This window comes from Anomaloglossus baeobatrachus, chromosome 2 (genome assembly GCF_048569485.1).
Source record: "Anomaloglossus baeobatrachus isolate aAnoBae1 chromosome 2, aAnoBae1.hap1, whole genome shotgun sequence".
Taxonomy (NCBI): Eukaryota; Metazoa; Chordata; class Amphibia; order Anura; family Aromobatidae; genus Anomaloglossus; species Anomaloglossus baeobatrachus.
Window position 1 is genome coordinate 215,959,535 of NC_134354.1, and position 21,710 is coordinate 215,981,244.

General features: G+C 44.5%; 1 protein-coding gene across 1 annotated transcript in view; it reads right to left on the reverse strand.

Annotated features, from left to right (window-relative positions):
• SYT6 (synaptotagmin 6) overlaps positions 1-19,792 on the reverse strand; it is a 697,758-nt gene extending 677,966 nt beyond the window's left edge. The window contains exon 1 of the mRNA XM_075335608.1: positions 19,324-19,792. Within this exon, the coding sequence (XP_075191723.1) occupies positions 19,324-19,483 (160 nt within the window). The 5' untranslated portion in view covers positions 19,484-19,792. The remainder of the gene's footprint in view (positions 1-19,323) is intronic.
• Between the last annotated feature and the right edge of the window lie 1,918 nt (positions 19,793-21,710).

Below are 21,710 nucleotides of genomic sequence, written 5' to 3' on the forward strand. Positions count from 1 at the left end.
AAATAAATAACTGAAGAGTGGGGCGTGCAATATTATTCAGCCCCTTTACTTTCAGTGCAGCAAACTCACTCCAGAAGTTCATTGAGAATCTCTGACTGATCCAATGTTGTCCTAAAGGACTTATGATGATAAATATAAGCCACCTGTGTGTAATCAATAGGGATGAGAGAGCATGCTCACTGCTACTCGGTGCTCATCTGAGCATCTCAGATTTAGTGTGTAGGTAGTGTAGAAACTAGGAGACGTAATGTCACTGCTGCCACCGTTGCCATAGTAACCTACCAAGCGGGTTACTATGGCATCGGTGTTCTCCAATCACCTGATTACTGGGGCCACTATGCACTGGTTCCTGCAGGAGCCGCAGGAGTTTAACTCCCTGTTTACCGGTGCAGCTTATGCAGGAGCCATTGAATAGCGTCGCCGGGAATCAGCTACTCGGAGATCACTGTTCCTGTAGTACACTGCTCAGTAGGTTACTATGGCAACGGTGGTACCGGTGACGTCACCGCCTACCAACCCGCCGCAGCTTCTGCTCGATTACACAGCACAGGGAGGAGCAGCGTTCTTCCTTCCTGTGCTGTGTCATATAGCAGAGCTGCATGGGTAAAAGAAAACAGAAGACCAGGATCGTGGAGGGGTGAGAGGGAGTAATAAAGATGGAATCCCTAAGTGTGTCTGTGTATTTATTTATTTATTTATAATAAAGTATTTTTTCTCCTTGTGGTGTCTTTTTTTAACCCTTTATTGGAGATTCTTAATGGCTGGGTCAAACTTGGCCTGACATTAAGAATCTCAGGCTTAATACCAGCTCATAAAAGAAAGCTGGTATTAACCCCTTATTACCCAGCGTGCCACCCAGCACCAGGGCCGCTGGAAGAGTTGACTACAACGCCAGAAGATTTTCTGGGGTGGTTGCAGACTGAAATTCGCAGCGGGGAGGCCCAGAAAGCTATATTTTTGGTTCCCAGCTGGGTACAAATAGGCAGCTGGGGGTTGAAGGCAACCCGTTCCTGTCTGCTGCACCTGGGTAGCATACAAAAATATGACGAAGCCCACGTCATTTTTTTTTTTAGTTTTTTGGAAAACAACTTAAAAAAAGGGCTTCCATGGATAACACCAAACAGTGGGGATTAACAGCCATTAACTGCTTGGGTTAGCCTTTGCTAGCAATAGAAAATGCAGCGGTAGCCCACACATTTCTTTTTACCCCCAACCTTTGGGTTAGGGTTATGTGTTTGGGTTTTTTTCTTTTATTTTTTATTGATTTAAAAAAAAATAAATTGACGTGGGCTTTGCCATATTTTTGTATGCCAGACAGGTACAGCAGGCAGGTACGGGATGCCCCCAACCCCCAGCTGCCTATTTGTACCTAGCTGGGAACCAAAAATATAGGGAAACCCTTTGTTTTTTTTTAATTCTTTCATGAATTTCATGAAATAATTTAAAAAAAATGATGTGAGCTTCATCCAATTTTTGTGTCCAGCCAGGTACAACTTGGCAGCTGGGGATTGGAATCCTCAGCGCAGGTTGGCCCAACCTATCTGGGCCCCCCCTGCTGCGAATTGCAGTCCGCAGCCATCCAGAAAATGGCGCGTTCATAGAAGCGCGATCTTCTGGCGCTGTATCCAACTGTTACAGTGGCCCTGGTGCCAGGTGGCTCACTGGGTAAAAATGTGGTTAGGGCTAGCTGTGTATTATCAGCTGGCCCAAAGCCCGAAATTCATGGTGTCATTCCAATATTAGGCATGACCACCATGGATTTCTGGTGAAGATAAAAAAAACACAACACAGAGAAAAATATTTTTATTAGAAATGAAACACAACACAATTAGTGACTCCGTCTTTATTGAACTAAAGCGCCCCCCTCCACCGTAGCCCTGGGTCGAGGGTCCCGCGATGTCCAATCCGGATCCAATGTCATCTGATCGGTATGCCGGAAGGCAAACCGATCAGATGATGTGTCAGGTTCAAGGACCTGAATCACATGACAAATCAGCTGATTATATAAATGCCTTTAAAATAATCAGCTGATGTATAGGTATGAAAAAAAAACTATACTCCTCTGTGCAGACTCTCATCCGATCGCTGCAGGAGCTGCCGGTAATCAGCTGATGCAATCATCTGACAGCATCAGCTGATCGTTTAAACCGGCCAGGTGGTAAAAAGCCAGCCTCACCGCTGTACTTATACGATCAGCTGATGCCATCAGGTGACCACATCAGCTGATCACCGGCAGGTCCTGGAGCGATCGGACATGTCCCGGGAGTATGCAGACAGGTGAATACAATATTATTTTTTTTTTTTCTACTGTTCACTTTTGATTTTGCTTAGCAGCGAACATGCAGGCAGAGAGACGCTGCCTCACATACGCTACAAAGCGAAAGTGCATATCACATGGGAGGAGGAACACAGGATTCTTTGTCCCCCCAATACAAAGACAACATTGCTCACAGCAGTGACCTGGGAGTCATAAATGCTTACAGGAGTCTTCCCCATGTTGCTCCCATGTCATTTGAGCACTGTTGTTATGCATTTGTGCCATTTTTGAGCTTTCTCCAGACCGCCGGGGGTGCCGCCGGAAAAATGCTCGGGTATGCCATAGGCTAACATTGGGCTCGGTGCTTGGGGTGAGTACCCGAGCATTTAAAAATGCTCGACACAAGCATCGAGCACCCGAGCATTTTACTGCTCACTCATCTCTAGTAATCAAGTGTCTGTAAAAATGCACTTGCTCTGTGATAGTCTCAGTGTTCTGTTTAAAGCATATACAGCATGATAAAGACCAAGGAATACAACAAGCAGGTTTGTGATACTGTTGTGGAGAAGTTTAAAACCGGATTTGGCTACAAAAAGATTTCCAAAACGTTAAACATTCCAAGGAGCACTGTGCAAGCGATCATATTGAAATGGAAGAAGTATCATACCACTGCAAATCTACCAAGACCAGGCCATCCATCCAAACATTCTTCTCAAACACGGAGAAGGCTGATCAGAGATGCAGCCAAGAGGCCCATGATCACTCTGGATGAACTGCAGAGTTCTACAGTGAGGTGGAAGAGTCTGTCCATAGGACAACAATCAGTTGTACACTGCACAAATCTGGCCTTCATGGAGGGGGGGAAGAAGAAAGCCATTTCACAAAGATATCCATAAAAAGCTAACGTTTGCCACAAGCCACGTGGGAGACACACCAATATGTGGAAGAAGGTGCTTTGGTCAGATAAAACCAAAATCTAACTTTTTGGGCACAATGCCAAACAATATGTTTGGCGTAAAAGCAACACAGCTCATTACTCTGAACACACCATCCCCACTGTCAAACATGGTGGTGGCAGCATCATGGTTTGGGCTTGCTTTTCTTCAGCAGGGACATGGAAGATGGTTAAAATTGATGGGAAGATGGATGGAGCCAAATACAGGACCATTCTTGAAGAAAACCTGTTGGAGCCTGCAAAAAACCTGAGACTGGGAAGGAGATTTGTCTTCCAACAAGACAATGATCCCAAACATAAAGCAAAATCTACAATGGAATGGTTTACAAATAAACATATCCAGGTGTTACAATGGCATCAAAGTCCAGACCTTAATGCAATGGAGAATCTGTGGAAAGAGCTGAAAACTGCTGTTCACAAACGCTCTCCATCCAACCTCACTCAGCTCAAGCTGTTTGCAAAGAAAATATGGGCAAGAATTTCAGTGTCTCGATGTGCAAAACTGATAGACACATACCCCAAGCAACTTGCAGCTGTAATCGCATGAAAAGGTGATGCTACAAAGTATTAACTTAAAGGGGACTAATAATACTGCGTGCCCCGATTTTCAGTTTTATATTTTTTAAAAAAGTTTAAAATAAGCAATAAACTTCGATCAACTTCACAACTGTGTCCCACTTGTTGTTGATTCTTCACCATAGCATTACAATTTTTATCTTTATGTTTGAAGCCTGAAATGTGGGAAAAGGTTGAAAAAAATCAAGGGGGCCAAATACTTTTGCAAGGCATTTATATATATATATATATATATATATATATATATACACACACACACACACACACACGCACACTTATGGTACTTCAATCTACTTTGGGTTCAAGATGGAAGTTAGGAAAAGGCAGTTTTGATAAATTTCGCCCTTTGTGTAAAGAAAACTTTACTTTGATTTTTAACGTTTTGAAATAATAAAGGGTATGTGTTTCTGACATTTTTCAGTAGCCTTTCCGTTACGCAGTTTATATTCCATTGTTTTTATAATTACAACATTTTAATGCATCTGTCACCTTACAATGACAGCTTCGATCTCCTATTATCGTGAACTATTAAATATTCCTTAACAATATATTCATGAACAGATCCACTCTAATAGTTCACCAAGCTGATGTTTAACTCCTGAAAAAAACTCTAAAATATAACCAAGAATGATTGTATTGCTAAAATGAGTTCCTAAAACTTTGTTTACTGAATGAATGCCTTTTACAATACACGCTCCACCAACTGAGATCCAAATATGAAGGTCAGATAAAAGAAACGCAAGACGTCAATAAGAAAATTACGCCGGACCAAAAATAATTAGAAGTTATACATTTTCCATAAGTCCTAATAATAACACACACAAGAACGCAGGAGAAAAAAAATAGTTATCGACTGTTTAATGCTTAATAAAATAAATGTAAAAAATGTACCTCAATACAGATGCGCTAAAAATGGTTATCCGGAATAAAAAAAAATATTCACTAATTGGACAACCCCTACTCATTGCTCTTGTTCGCCCTCATAAAGACTATACTAATCTCTGGTGCGACTGCGGTTCCAACAATGTCTGAAGTTGCATTACCTGGGCCCACGTGACATTGTAATAACATTCAGGCCCCACGACCAATCAGAGCTGGCTTCCCTCACTCCAACTTTGGACGGTTCAGCAGGAAATCACTGTTACGCTCACATGCTGCTAAAATTTTGGAAGGTAGGGAGACAAACGTCAGGCGCTGATTGGTCGCGGGGCCTGTGTGTCATAATGTCACGTGTGCTCTGGGAATGCGACATCAGACATCACTTGAACAGCAGCCGCACCGGACGTGAGTATATCTTATTTATTTTTATGGGTGCAATTGTGACGCCCTGGGTAAGCCAGGGGTCACAGGTCATGACACCACCACACCCTACACCCCGGATAGGTACACCGAAGCTACACCAAAAATCCTTGTTGCCTTCCTCCAGGGGCTGGTGTCCACACCAGGGGGTGGGCCAGGCGGTTGGCTCCGCCCACCGAGGAGTTCACAGCCCTGGAGGCGGGAAAACCAGGCAGATTAGTTGGAGCTGAAGTGGAGGTTAGAGTGAAGTGGTAGAGGAGCAAGAGAGAGGAGTTAAGGTGGGAGAGAAAGTGACAGTTGAAAGCCTGAAGTTTGTCCGGGTGTGTGCCCCGGACTGAGACAGCAAGGTTAGCAGACGGTGATGACCGTCTGCAGGAGAGGCTGATCGGAGGTTGCCAAAAGGACCGTGGATGGGTGGTGGCCCGGCGGTACCGGAACGGTATACGAAGAGAAGCCAGCACCATTGGCAGGGGCCTTTTGGATCCCGGCAAGGCTAGGAGTCGCCGTGAATTTGCCAAATCCGTCAGTGAAGGGGACCTCCGGGTCTCCCAACAACTAAGTCCCGATTGAAGGCAACAGTCCAACCGTTGGAGAGAGACACCGCCACCGCCAAGGCACCAGTTTCTCAGGGCCAGCGCCTGCGGGCAAAAGAGGGGCTCCTCCGGCCCATATCCAAGTCGGGGAGCGGGTAACCGGTGGGAATCCATCGCTACCAACAGTTACACTAGGTGCAGGGACAGAGACCGTCACCGCCAACTACCGGGGAAAAGCAACCGTCCGTGGGAACCGTCTTTCCAGCTGTGTGTTTTACCGAGAACTATGTCAACGTCTCAGGCTGAGTGAGTACCACCGTGCCGTGCGGCACAGCGCTGCCCCCGCGACCCTGCACCTCACCAGGCCCCGCACCTGGCCTGTCATCCCTCATCCTCCACCCCATCACTGGGCCCCGGGACAACCAACCCCTACCCACGGAGGGGAGAACTAACAACTCTGCTGCTCCCTGTCACCGCTCCCGGGATCCCCATAGAGAGCAGCGGTGGTGTCCACACAATCACCACTACTGTGAGTGGCGTCACGGACAACAATAAATCCCCAAAACCAATCCCCTTTTCACTCACGGGCGAGGAGTGCCGCTCAAGTCCCCGGGATCTGGCCCATCGCTCGAGCCACCGAGCAGCAGAGGCCGCAGCCGCAGCGGCAGCCGGACCCGAGCAGTGGGAGAGCGCAGCGTCCCCTCCTCCGCCCGCGACACAATGAGTAGGGGTTGTCCATTAGTGGACATTCCTCTTTAAAAGCAGTAATTTTAAACTTACATGTATTAAAAGGAGTCCCAAATAACTAATAAGCACAAATAAGTAATGAAAGCTCTCAAAAATATCTATGAGGCCACAGGAAAACCACTCTCCTGAAACCCATCTCCCAATGAAATACTTCTTAAATAGGTGGTTGGTCACTCAGAGTAAAGGTATTTTGATAAACAAAGGCTGATGAAAATGCTATAAAGATTTTTACAGATAGAAACAAAGTAGAAATAACTTCTAGGAGGGTGTCTTCCATGAGCATTTCTTTGGGGACACCAATACCATCTATTTACTGGGAGTATAATCTGATCACAGCATTACAGAGTATGGGCACACGAAGATGATGGTGTACTCATTAGTACTTAGGGAATTACAGAAAAGTAATAATAATATCCATGCAAATGAGAAAATCACAGAATTTACTAATGTCTATAACACTTTTCACCTTTGAAATATCAGCATGAGAACACAGCCTAAGGCCTCTTTCACACGTCAGTATTTTGCATCAGTGTGTCATCAGTATTTGGATGCCAAAACCAGGAGTGGAACTTACTAGAACAACCATAATTGAAAGAATGACACGTGTTCTGTGTTTTGGAGACACTCCTGGTTTTGGCATCCAAATACTGATGAAACACTGATGTAAAATACTGACGTGTGAAAGAGACCTAAGGCTGACTCATCTGGACAGAGTACTGCCTGTATGGAACAGCTGCAGAACAGATACAAACTTTCATCTTATGTTCATGGTTTGGGCTTTGTCCATGCATTTATACTTTATATATAGCCCTTAATGTTGGGCAACACAGAAGTGGAAAATATTTTTCACTGTGTCTTTCCATCACTGCTCGCTTCTAGTGAAAGGCTCATTGATAATTCATATAGGACAGGCGCTGCTAGTTAATATATGTTATAGCATAGAATGGGACTTAAGAAAGAAGCAGCATGGTCATACATAATGAGGGCACAGCTATGGAGCAAGTTCGATATGTATATAACTACTGTGGGAACATAGAAACATCTAAAAAAATCTGCAGCATTGCCACCCAAGTGTCACATGATCTCATACCGGTCAGTAGGTTACTAAACTAAGACACCACAAAAATCCATGCTATGCAGAAAATGTTTGGTCTCTCCTACAGTCTGAGTCTCCCTGCTAAGGTTTAGTTCACATAGAGTATGCATTAGAGATGGATGCACCTGGGCTATAAAAGTCTGGATCTGCGCAGTTTGAAATGTACCGGAGTGCTAGACCCGGACGCGGAGTTCTCAGGGATTTCCAGGTATGGATCCGAGTCCGGCAACTTGGGAAATATAAAAATAAAAAAAAAAATAAAGAAAATAAGAATAAATCAAGTGTGCTATACTTACCGATTCTCCGGCACTGCTGAAACTGCTTCCGGGGTCGCTCCTTAGCTTCATAGACATTCACTGTTTCCCCCACTTACCAGCAGTCTGTGATTGGTTGCAGTCAGACAGCACCCCCACCTTGAATTTCACCATATCTGACTGCTTGTAATCACAGATCCTGTTTGCAACTCTATTATGGTGAAAAATAATTAGATTTAAAAAAAATTGGCATATTGTCCCCCCATATTATGATACCCAGCACAGATAAAGCATACGATTACAGGCTGCAGCCCCCAGTCAAGCGCTGATCTTTGTTGTGTATCAAAATAAGAAGAACTTCATGCAGCTTTTTTTTAAATTATTAAATAAATAAGTAAAAAAAAATAGCGTGCTGTCCCCCAATTTTGATGCCCAGCCATGATAAAGCTAACAGTGGGGCTAGTATTCTCAAGCTGGGGAGACCCATGCTTATTGGGCCCCCAGCCTAAAATTAGCAGCCTGCAGCTGGCCAGGATTACCACATCCATTGCATGCGACAGTCCCGGCATTTTACCTGGCTCTTCCCGATTGCCCTAGTGTGGTGGCAAGCAAGGTAATAAGGGGTTAATGGCAGCTTACAGTTGCCACTAACCCCTAGATTAGTAATGGGAGGTATCTATGAGACCCCCCATTACTAATCTATAAGTGAAAAGAAATAAACACCCAATAAATACTTTATTTGAAATAAAATACAGGAAAAACTACCCTCATTCATCCCTTTATTAACCCCAAAACACTCAAGTCCAACATAATCCACATGAGGTCCCAAAGTGATTCCAGCTCTGCCACATCTGAAGTGACAGCATGTGGCCATAGAACATGACCACCTGCTGTGATCTTCTGGCAGAAACTGAGCTTTGAAATGAGCAGTGACATCACTCAGATTATTTGCGGTCCTCCACCTGTGATCGTATGTAATCTTACCTCAGGGGACCTCAGTTCACAGACCTGCATCTCCTGGCAGAAAACCGCAGTTTTTTTTTCAAGTGATACAGATTTGGTGCTGAAATTTCTACAACATATTCCTGCACCCAATCTACACCTCCTGCAAAAAAACTGCATCACTATCGCATGTGGTATAATGAGGTTGCGATACATTTTTTTTGCCAGGAGGTGTAGATTAGGTGTATGAATATTATGTAAAAATGTCAGCACCAAATCTGCATCTCTTGGCAATAAAATGTTTTTTTTGTCAGGAGATGCAGGTCTGTCATTAACCCCTTATTACCTGAGATGAGGTCACTGAGTTTATTGAGGTCACCTGAGATTAGGCTACCTGTGATCAAAGGTGGAGAACCATGGGAACTTCAAACTGTGACCGCAAATAACCTGAGTGACATCATCACTCATCGTGTGGCTCATTCTCTGCCTTAATCTCCCTGCAGGCGATCATGTTGTATGCCCACTCACTGTGCCGTCAAATTTAGCAAAGCTGGATCGTCATGGGACCTCATGTGGTTTACATCGGACTTGGGTGTTTTTGGGGTGAAAAAAATTGGTGAAAGAGGGTGGGTTTTTTTGTACTTTTTTCAAATGAAGGATTTTTTCGTGTGTTTGTGTTCATTACTTTTCACTTACAGATTAGTAATGGGGAGTCTCATAGACACCTCCCATTACTAGAGCTTAGTGGCTTCTGTGAGCTGTCATTAACCCCTTATTATCCCAATTGCCACTGCACCAGGGCAATTGGGATGAGTGAGATAAATTTATGGGATTGTCACATCTAATGGATGCAGCAATCCTGGATGGCTGCAGGCTGCTATTTTAGATTGGAAGGGCTCAATGAGTATGAGAACACCATCCCCAGCTGTCAGGCTTTATCATGGCTGGGTATCAAAATTGGGGGGGAACCACACACTGATTTTTTAATTATTTATTTAACCCCTTAACGACCTTTGACGTACTGGGTACGTCACGGTGACATGGTGCTAAACGACCCATGACGTACCCAGTACGTCATGGCGAAATCGCGGTCCTGGAGCCCCGGGGAGTCCAATTTCTTTGATTAAACGGTAGATTCGGGAAGGAGGGGACCTCTGCCTGACCTCAGGAGGGGTGGTGCCTCCTCCCCGAACCTACAGAGGCTGTGATTGGCTGACAAACGCCGCTCAGCCAATTACAGTCACTGTAATGTTCCAGCCATTGAAAATGGCTGGAACATTTAAATCCAGCCCTGATCAGTGCTGCTGTAGCACTGGCCATTGGCTGGAGCTGGATGATCGGTGCTTTACTCGCACCCACCTCTGATTGGAGAGACCGGTCTTGTGACCGCTCTCTCCAATCAATGTGGATCTGCGGCCTGTGACCGTCCCTGGAAGCCGAGGAGAGCGGTCTCTGCAGGTGCCCATCAGTAAGTTGTCGCCCGCCCCTGTCCCTGATCGCCCGCCCCTGTCCCCCCTGTCCCCGATCGCCCCCGCCGCTGTCTCCGATCGCCCCGCCTGCCCCGCCGCTGTCTCCGATCGCCCCACCCGCCACCGCCGCTGTCTCCGATACCCCCGCCCGCCACCGCCAGCCCCGCCGCGGCTCCGATCACCCCGCCGCTGCTCCCGATCCACCGCTGTCCCCGCCGCCACGCTCCCGATCCACCGCTGTCCCCGCCGCCACGCTCGCCACTGTCCCCGCCGCTGCTCCGGATCCACCGCTGTCCCCGCCGCCACGCTCGCCACTGTCCCCACCGCTGCTCCGGATCCACCGCTGTCCCCGTCGCCACGCTCGCCACTGTCCCCACCGCCGCTCCGGATCCACCGCTGTCCCCGCCGCCACGCTCGCCACTGTCCCCACCGCCACTCCGGATCCACCGCTGTCCCCGTCGCCACGCTCGCCACTGTCCCCACCGCCGCTCCCGATCCACCGCTGTCCCCGTCGCCACGCTCGCCACTGTCCCCACCGCCACTCCGGATCCACCGCTGTCCCCGCCGCTGCTCCGGATCCACCGCTGTCCCCGTCGCCACGCTCGCCACTGTCCCCGCCGCTGCTCCGGATCCACCGCTGTCCCCGCCGCCACGCTCGCCACTGTACCCGCCGGCGCTCCCGATCCACCGCTGTCCCCGCCGCCACACTCGCCACTGTCCCCGCCGCCGTCACACCCACATTTTTCAGCCGCTGCTGCCCCCGAATCGGCCCCCACTGTTCCCGATCGGCGGCCGCCGCCTCCTTCATCGGCTGCCCCTTCTCCATCGCCACTACACCTCCTATCCCTCCATGTGCTGCAAGCCACCCTCCCCCCACATGTGGGGGGCGGGTGGCTTGCAGCACATGTGGGGGGAGGGTGGCTTGCAGCACATGTGGGGGGAGGGTGGCTTGCAGCACATGTGGGGGGCGGGTGGCTTGCAGCACATGTGGGGGGAGGGTGGCTTGCAGCACATGTGGGGGGAGGGTGGCTTGCAGCACATGTGCTGCAAGCCACCCTCCCCCCACATGTACTGCTGCAAGCCACCCTCCCCCCACATGTGCTGCAAGCCACCCTCCCCCCGGGGCCCCCCCTCCTCCATGTGCCATCTCTCTCTCCCATCAGACTCTGCCCCCCTCCCCGATCTGCTGCCTGCTCTCTCCCATCTTCTTCATCTACTGCCCCCTCTTACCCTCCTCAATCTGTTGCCTCCTTCATCTGCTGCCTCTTCTGTCTGCTGTGATCCTGCTGCCTAGATCCATCCTGTAAGGTAGTTATCCCCATCTCACCTCCCTCCCCCCATCCTCTGCCGCTCCTCCATCCGCTGCGCCATTTCCCATCTTCCATCCGCTGTGCCCTTTCCCATCCTCTGCCGCTCCTCCATCCGCTGCGCCATTTCCCATCATCCATCCGCTGCGCCCTTTCCCATCCTCTGCCGCTCCTCCATCCGCTGCGCCATTTCCCATCTTCCATCCGCTGCGCCATTTCCCATCCTCTGCCGCTCCTCCATCCGCTGCGCCATTTCCCATCATCCATCCGCTGCGCCCTTTCCCATCCTCTGCCGCTCCTCCATCCGCTGCGCACTTTCCCATCTTCCATCCGCTGCGCCCTTTCTCATCTGCCGCCCCGCCCTCTCGCATCACATTATCCAGGGCAGTTGCTCGCTTCCAGACTGCAGTGGATGATGCGATGCGAGACTCGTGCATTGCTCTCACGTTTGGCACTGGTCTTAGTGGCAGGCGCTCTTTTTTTTTTTTATTCATTTTTTTTTTTATTTACTGATGTCTGTATTTTTTATTTCGCCAAACTAATTTTTTTGTATGGGGGGGGTCTAGTTTCCAAAATGGGATCACATGTGGGGGAGCTCCATTGTTTAGGCACCTCAGGGGGTCTCCAAATGAAACATGGCGTCTGCTAATAATTCCAATCAATTTTACTGTGAAATGGCGCTCCTTCTCTTCTGAGCCCCGCTGTACCCCCAAACAATTGATTTCCACCACATATGAGGTACCTGTGTACTCAGGAGAAATTGCCCAATACATTTTATGGTGCATTTTTTCCTCATACCCTTGTGGAAAAAAAAGATACCTGTTTGAAAAAACAATTTTGTGGTAAAAAAAAGAATAAAATATTTTCACGGCTGAACATTACAAACGTTTGTGAAGCCTCCAGGGGTTCAAAGTGCTCACTAAACAGCTAAATAAATTCCATGAGGGGTCTAGTTTCCAAAATGGGGTCAATTGTGGGGGAGCTTCATTGTTTAGGCACTTCAGGGGGGTCTTCAAACGCAACATGGCGTCCGCTAATAATTCCAACCAATTTTGCTGTGAAATGGCGCTCCTTGCCTTCCGAGTCCTGCCGTGTGCCCAAACATTTGATTTCCACCACATATAGGGTATCTGCGTACTCAGGAGAAAATGCACAATACATTTTATGGGGCATTTTTTCCAGATACCCTTGTGATAAAAAAAGCTACCTGGTTGAAGCAACAGTTTTGTTGTAAAAAAATGTTTTTTCTTTTCACGGCTCAACGTTATAAACTTCTGTGAAGCCCCCAGGGGTTCAAAGTGCACATCAAACATCTAGAAAAAATAGTTGAGGGCTCTAGTTTCCAAAATGGGGTCACTTATGGGGGAGCTCCATTGTTTAGGCACCTCAGGGAGTCTTCAAACCCGTCATGGGGTCCGCTAATGAGTGCAGCTAATTTTGCACTCAAAAATTCAAATGGCGCTCCTTGCCATCTGAGGCCTGCCATGTGCCCAAACATTTGATTTCCACCACATATGGGGTATCTGCGTACTCAGGAGAAAATGCACAATACATTTTATGTTGCATTTTTTCCTGATACCCTTGTGATAAAAAAAGCTACCTGGTTGAAGCAACAGATTTGTGGTAAAAAAAAATGTTTTTCTTTTCACGGCTCAACGTTATAAATTTCTGTGAAGCCCCCAGGGGTTCAAAGTGCACATCAAACATCTAGAAAAAATATCTGAGGGCTCTAGTTTCCAAAATGGGGTCACTTATGGGGGAGCTCCATTGTTTAGGTACCTCAGGGAGTCTTCAAACCCGACATGGCGTCCGCTAATGAGTGCAGCTAATTTTGCACTCAAAAATTCAAATGGCGCTCCTTGCCTTCCGAGTCCTGCCGTGTGCCCAAACATTTGATTTCCACCACATATGGGGTATCTGCGTACTCAGGAGAAAATGCACGATACATTTTATGATGCATTTTTCCTGATACCCTTGTGAAAATACTAATTTTTATGGCTAAAGTAACATTTTTGTGTTAAAAAAGTAACATTTTCATTTTTTCGTCTACATTGCTTTGGTTGCTGTGAAGCTCCTAAAGGGTTAATAAACTTCTTGGATGTGGTTTTGAGCAGAGTGAGGGGTACAGATTTTAGAATGGGGTCACTTTTGGGTATTTTCTGTCGCCTAGCTTTCTCAAATCACTCCAAATATGATGTAGTACCTAAAAATTTTTACTTGTAAATTTTGTTGGAAAAATGAGAAATTGCTGATGAACTTTGAACCCTTCTAACTTCCTAACGGAATTTTTTTTTTTTTTCAAAAATTGCGCTGGTGTAAAGCAGACAAGTGGGAAATGTTATTTAGTAACTATTTTGTGTGACATATCTTTTAGATTTATGGGCATAAAATTTAAAATTTTGAAAATTGCAAAATTTTCAAAATTTTCGCCAAATTTCCAAAATTTTCACAAATAAACGCAAAACATATCGGCCTAAATTTACCACTGACATGAAGTACAATATGTCACGAAAAAACAATCTCAGAATCGCCAGGATCCGTTGAAGTGTTCCAGAGTTATAATCTGTCAAAGTCACACTGGTCAAAATTGCAAAAAATGGCCGGGTCTTTAAGGTGAAAACAGGCTGGGGGCTGAAGGGGTTAAATATTAAAAAAACAAAAAAAAACCGGTGCATGCAGTTCCTCTTATTTTGATATACAACCAAGATAAACACACGGCTGGGAACTGCAGCCCGTAACTTTATGCTTTATCTGTGCTGTGTTTGACAATATAGAGGGACCATATGCCAATTTTTTTTGTTTATTGTTACATCACAATAGAGGCCCATGAAAGGGTCAGTAATTGCAAGCAGTCGGACATGCTGTTATAAAGGGTGGTGGCGTTGTCTGACTGCAACCAATCACAGATGTGTATAAGGATGAGCAATAATGAGTGGCCCCGGAAGTCGAATGAGAGGCTGGGAAGCAGTTACAGCAGCATGGGAGACTCAGTAAATATATGGTGCTTGCTCCAATCCCCTTATCCGTTCTACCACCATTTTTAAGCTCCAGATTTAGGTCCCCATAGAGTTATATGGGTACCAGTGTCCAGCTATATATCCAGGATCAATTCAGGGCATGAACCGTTTTAGTTTTTTTAAAATCCGGTTATCCCTGCGGATCCCGGATATATATACAAGTCCATCCATCACTAATTAGCATGCCTTTGACTCTCTTTGGTTTATACCCATTTTGTTGTAATGTGAGAAAAAAAAGTCATCTTAACAATACTGAAGATGAGCGAATTATTCATGGGACTTCTGTCCAATAACCACGTCTGTGGTAAGTATCAGCTGGATGGGAGCTCTGCCAATCTCTTACCTTTCAGTATTTGATTTTTCAGGGTTGGCATGATGTCATCTGTGTGTCATGCCGATAAGATGACATCATGCTAGACCCAACAAATCAAATGCTGCATCTAAGATACTGTAAGGTAAGAGATTAGCAGACCTTTCTTGCAGCTGAGAGGTACCACAGCCCTTTATGCTGGACTAGAAATCGGCCCAATGCTATTACATCGGGAGTGCAGTGAAATGAACATCTGTGTATGCTTAGTGGTGCTGACAGGAGCAGTGGACATGTGTTACACTGTTTGCGCTTTCCAATATATCTCGGCCACGCCTCCATACTGCTCCGTGACATCGCAAATGTGTATTTTAAAACACCAACACCTCATTATACCTGGATGTGGTATGGGTAGCACAATGTTAGAATGGGAACAGAATTGTGCTTACTCAGCCCACAATTTGGGTTCCGCCTGCACTGTTGTCCCTGGTTACCATGGCTATGATGTGGGCGCGACCTGTGGCTGTGCAACTGACAGTGCCGCAGTGCATTGTGGTATACGTTTACATCCGCAACTGGCAATTATGTATGTAGATAGGAGTTTTTCTCCAGCAAATCTACCTTCATTAAATATTTAAAAACACTAATTTTTATTATTAAAGATATTGAAAAGTAAAAAATTATCCCACACCGTGAGTGAATACACACAACCAACAAAACACAAATTTGGACTCAATGAAGCCACATTAAGGACCCTGCGGGTCTGCCACAAGCACCGTTTTTGAGGGACATATGCTGCCACATATGCAGCTGAGCATCAGAATGGCGATTGTGCCTCAAAACTCCTGATGAACCCCAATATATATTAGTGGGGGGAAACGCGTCGAGTTTTCTTTTGGACTCTTTGCAGACTGTCTCTATGGAAAGTCTGATCACTATTAATGAAAATCATGTGGAAAAGTTGCCGTGTATATATCTAAGATAAGTGACTATCCTGAATTATCTAATTGTCTAATCTGCCCGAATCTAATTTAGTGAGGGAGATTAGGGGCAGCTTCCAAGAGCTAGCCGCCATGGAATGGGGGCACCATTTGAAGCTTAGGGTGCGTGTAACGTAAGTTATATCTCCATTGACAGGTAGCGGACAGATTGTTTTAGGGTGCATTTAGATCTTATTGCCCTAAGATAGATAGACGGTACCAAGACTTCCATAATAACTCCGTATCCAAAGAGGTCCTTAATGTGGCTTCATTGAGTCCAAATTTGTGTTTTGTTGGTTGTGTGTATTCACTCACGGTGTGGGATAATTTTTTATTTTTCAATATCTTTAATAATAAAAATTAGTGTTTTTAAATATTTAATGAAGGTAGATTTGCTGGAGAAAAATTGATATACTGCCATAAAATAGTTTCTGTCTAGTTTGAATGTAGATAGGAGTCCCACAAATAAAACAGCTCATCTGTATGTCATATCCAGACTAGAGCGGGCTTTACATGCTGCGATCTCGCTAGCGAGATCGCAAGCGATCGTACCCACTCCCGTCGGTTGTGCGACACGGGCAAATCGCTGCCCGTCGCGCACAACCTCGCTTACCCCCGTCACATGGACTTACCTGTCCTGCGACGTTGCTCTGGCTGGCGAACCGCCTCCTTTCTAAGGGTGCGGGTCGTGCGGCGTCACAGCGAGGTCACACGGCAGCCGTCCAATAGAAGCGGAGGGGCGGAGATGAGCGGGACGTAAATATCCTGCCACCTCCTTCCTTCCGCATTGGCGGTGGAGGCAGGTAAGAAGATGTTCGTCGCTCCTGCGGTGTCACACACAGCGATGTGTGCTGCCGCAGGAACGACGAACAACATCGCTAATTCGAGGAGAACGATTTTTTGTTTTAGGACGACATCTCCGCGGCAAATGATTTTGGCCGCTTTTGCGATCGTTTTAGGTCGCACATAGATGTCACACACTGTGATATCGTTAATGACGCCGGATGTGCGTCGCAAACAACGTGACCCCGACGATAATTCATTAACGATATTGTAGCGTGTAAAGCCCACTTTACATCTATGTATAGTGGTTTTTGCCTGTTCATGAATAGGGAACAGTTTCAGATAAATTAATGGTGACAATACTGCGGCTTATCATGATTAACTATTTATAAACCCCTGGATAGTTGGCAGGTGACATATCACCAGGCCTCACTTGGAACAGGAACAAAGAGCAACAAGTAATCAGCTATGCAATGTAAACTTTTCCAGTTTTTATCTCCCTGCTGTCACAACCATACAGTTATTACCTACTATTGCCGCTTAGTATTGTAAATGTGTTATCTGCGTTACTGCAGTTAGTGCTAATACCATATAGTATTAGGGTCGTCCTGAATAGTTTGTAATTTACTTTTGTGGTTGTTTTTTTTTTATTGCACAATTTGCTGTCAGAATTGGTAATAAGATATTGGTTTCCTATAAATTTAGCTTATGAATAGCATGTGAGCCATATTGGACACATTGATCATCTCAATGATTAAATCATGAAATACATGATAAACAATAATCAAGACCTCATTAGCTTTGTCTTGGTCCAAACCAGAGGCTTCACCTGCTATTCAAAGCCTATGAATGAGAAGGAATATTGGTGCAGCTTTAAAAAGATGGGATCATCCAAGATTGTCAAAGCAATGTAAGTTAGGCTCAGTGTAAGGAGCGAAGCACCGTATGGATTGGTGCACGGTCCGACTGAGGTGTCCTCAGGCAAAATACCTTGTAGTTTTAGAAGTCATTTCATGCCACAGTGTGTATTATGGACCCTTATCTATCATGAAATGAGAGTGTACAAATCGGCACTAATATTCCCTACATAAAGAAGCCAAGTCTGCCTTCATTCACAATTTACAACCTGGACAATATTTATACATGAAAGATCTAACAGAATCAAGCACTCAACCAGTAAATGAGCATTGGAAGAATGAGGGGTTTATACATGAGCAGTGTCCTATAATCCAGTCAGCTTCATTAAAGGAAGCTAAGCCTCTGTTTCTAGACTTTCATTTACTCCCATCTTAATTATAACATGTTGGTCTGTGGAGGGTGTGACATATCCTGAAGTATGTGATGGGCTAATATAATCAGCTTACCAATAACACATGGAGGGGATGAGCGTCACATCCCATGAAAAAGTGGCAAAATAAATAATCAGATTTGAAAGAATATACAGAATAGAAACTGTTAGTAGATAGATAGATAAAGACATAGAGATAGATAGATACATAGAATAAATAGATAGATAATTAGATAGATAATTAGATAGATAGATAGATATAGATAGATAGATAGATAGATATAGACAGATATATTGGGTAGGTAGATAGATAGATCAATAGATAGATGGATAGATAGATAGATTTATAGAGATAGTTAAATTTATAGATAGATACATGGGATAAATAGATAGATAATTAGATAGATAGATGTAGACAGATATATTGGGTGGATAGATAGATAGATAGATACATGGATAGATAGATAGATAGATAGATAGATAGATCGATAGATAATGGATAGATAGATAGATAATGGATAGATAGATAGATAGATAGATAGATAGATAGATAGATAGATAGATTTAAACTAAAGACAGTGATAAATGGGATGTGGACTATTATTTATTAGATGATATATACCAGGCCTTACCTCTCACTCACTTCCTACTTCCCCTTCCTTATAGATTACGTAACGTGCAGACCCCTATAACAGCATGATTAAGAGCTGCTTCCTATCGGTTGGTCAGTATGGTCATTTCCATTGCAGCTTCACACTGCTGGAAAGTGCCATATGTCTCCAAGCTGTTACAGTACTTGTGTCCTTTAAGAGTATGCTGATATAAAAGTGTGGATACAAAGTACTGTGCATCTTCCCATATTAGCTGTGTACAAGATGTGTATGTAATACGTGTGATGTTTACACATAGTCTATAACTTAATATGTGTGACCATTAGATACAATGATTTGTTTCTATCAATGAAAAAGATCAGGGTGTTGGAAAATGGAGGGGGGGGGATATATTAATGAATGGAAAAGAACAGTGAGCAGGACATGCAATGTGCTCTTGTAACAGTCTCCTTAATATTCCGTTATCTTGTAGGGTCAGCTCTTACTGCATTTAGTTCAGCATTATTCTTGCCTCAAGGGCTACATAGACTAAAGAGAGAATGAAGCAGACATGTGCGCTGTCTGTGGTGCTGAAACCTCTGTAGGCTGTAATATCCCCATTCAGCTGAACTTGCTATTGATTTCCATACACTTATGGTGTACAAATACACAATCATAAAATAAAAGGTACAATGTTTACCTAAAAATGTAGCAGAACCCAGTGAGGAATGCCTGAGTTTATCACTTGGCTCAGCCCATCGGGGTGCAGTAAGGGTTAAATGAAAATTTTAATTTCTGCTACATCTTTAAGAAAAGAGAAATAGTGCCTTTACCTATTCTATCCTCTATGAAGATAGCATCTAATATGAAAAAAAAATCTACTTTTATAATGAGACATAGGTGACAGCAGCATTCTCCATTACCTGGCTCGGTTATATGAAGCGTCTGATCCGAAGGTAACAGTAAAAGAAACTCTGAGCAAGTTTTCTGTTCCAAGTCAGCCACTTGCTTCTTGCAAAGATCTTCAATGATGTGTATTGCCTTGTCACACAAGTTTGCATCTTCTCCTGTTGCCTTATTCATTTCCCACACAGCATCCTTCTCTCTTCTGGCTTGTCTCTCACGCTCTCTCTTTTTCCAAACCAACAAACAATTGTGGGGAGGAAAAAAAAATAAAAAAAATCAACAATTCTTAATATCAGAGGAAGAAAACGTACATGTCGGGATATTGAGATGCTGCCTTATGTGGCAGCAACATCCACAGGGAATTTAGGTATTGAAGCCTTCATTGGAGTTCACAGTCTGATTGTCTTATTGCCTGGGATCAGATATCTCATTTACTGCCAAGGCGGATCCTAGACCAAGATCCTCCTACTACATTAAATTGTTTGATTCTCTAATGCTACATTTTTTTTTCTGAAGCCGAAAAGCAAAGAGATGTTAACCTCTTAATAACTCAGATGTGTTTTACCGGACCAGCTGTACGCAGGCAACGGCTATAAATCTTTCAACGAGCTGTTTTCAATTGTTGGTTTCTGCTGGGCAGTAAGATAACAAGGCAGCACAGCAAGAAAGAGCACAAATATTATGCTGTTACTGATACACTGTGTCATTTATTAGGGAGACAGTAAGCAAATCTACAGCAGGCGATGAAAAGAATCAGCTAAGATGTAGTCGTAATGAAACAATATCACCGGAAAATAGAATATTCACAACTAGGTAGGAATCAAGAACCTTGTCTTTGGAGAATAAGATATGTGTTCTGTGTTTTATTACTGCAGATTGAAAATGAATCTTTACTGGGACTTAATCTCAACAGAACAAATCACTTACCCCCTCCTATGCCTTTTATAGCTCTTTGGGGTCCTTCCCCTGGGTCTCCCCACTATTGAACTATTTATACTCATTGCTTGCAGATAGTCATTCCCTATGCTGTTCATGAAATATCTAGTGCAGCGGCTCTAATCGAAAAACATAAAGTGAATGTACAATATTCACCAGAGGTTTCTTGCATGTAAGGCTTCCTAGGTCCTAATATATTGCACATCTACCATACTAGCTAGAAAGGATGAAGATTATTATTTTGGGGGTTTAGACATTTCGAAGGCAAAGAGTCCATTAAAATGCAAAAAATGGATTGGCTGTCTTTGAGACACAGAACTACTATCTACTATCATAATTATAAAATAAAATATTGCCTGGAATTTATCAAGGGAATAATTGGATATCATTTGGATTTTTTCACCTGGTAAATTAAAATTAGCAGCTGGAGTGGATTTCATTTTCCTTCCCTTGGATCAACCTAGTAATAGATATGTAAAATTGCCTTTGAAACACAAATTTTGATAGCTGAGAAAAAGCATCTAGTAAGCTTTGAAGTTTCACTGGAGCTTGTATGACGCAGACAAATACAGCAGTAGTCCGCATAAAAGGTCACATTTCTTTTGTTCCAAAGAATCAGAGGTTTCTAATATGTGCTTTAGATTATTGATAATGTCAAATGTGTGCATTAACATTTTAATTTAACAGTTTAATGCTGGGTTTGCAATGCACGACATACTACCGATAACGAAAGCCAACGTTTTGTCACATTCATCTCCCTGTTTTTAGAGACCAGTCTCATCTGGCTCTCTACATTTAAATGGGTTTTTGTTTCTCTTTGTACTGAAATGGTTAAATGTCAGTTTTTCTCTTGCAGCTTTTCCAAGAAGTTCCTAGCTGAGTGTTTCAGCTGCACTTACTTTGTAGTCATACCCCTTTAAGTTTAAATAATGGTGTTACCAAGCAATGCCTGCTGAAGATACAAAGTTATTTGGTCTCTGGCCACCTTGTAGGAAGGTTCTGCTGTGGAAATTTCCTGTTCTCAGGCTTTATCCTTTTGGCTGCTTTTTCCCTCTATTTGTCTTTACTTACCTTATGTCTTGTTAGTGCAGTGGTGAGGTCTAGTGAATGCCACCTGCCCTTCACTACTCAGGGCATCTGTAGGGTCTTCTGAGGGTCTCAGGTTCCAGTTCAACAACAGTTGCAGAGACTGTATAGGGACTGGCTAGGAAAGGAGGGACAGCTACAGTTGAGGATAGGAGGTGTCCCAACAAACCCTCTCACTAGTTCCAGAGCCTCCCGATGTTATTGTGTCCCAGTGTCCCCTTTTTTGGTTGTGTTTTTTTGTTGTGTATCAGTTGCACATAGGTGTGAACACCCCGCCACCATGCTTGCCACACCCGGCAAGCGTGACATGTTTAGACAGGCTGGCTGCTATTCCAATACTCACAGAGCAATTAGTAATAGATCATTCTGTTCTCATTTTTCC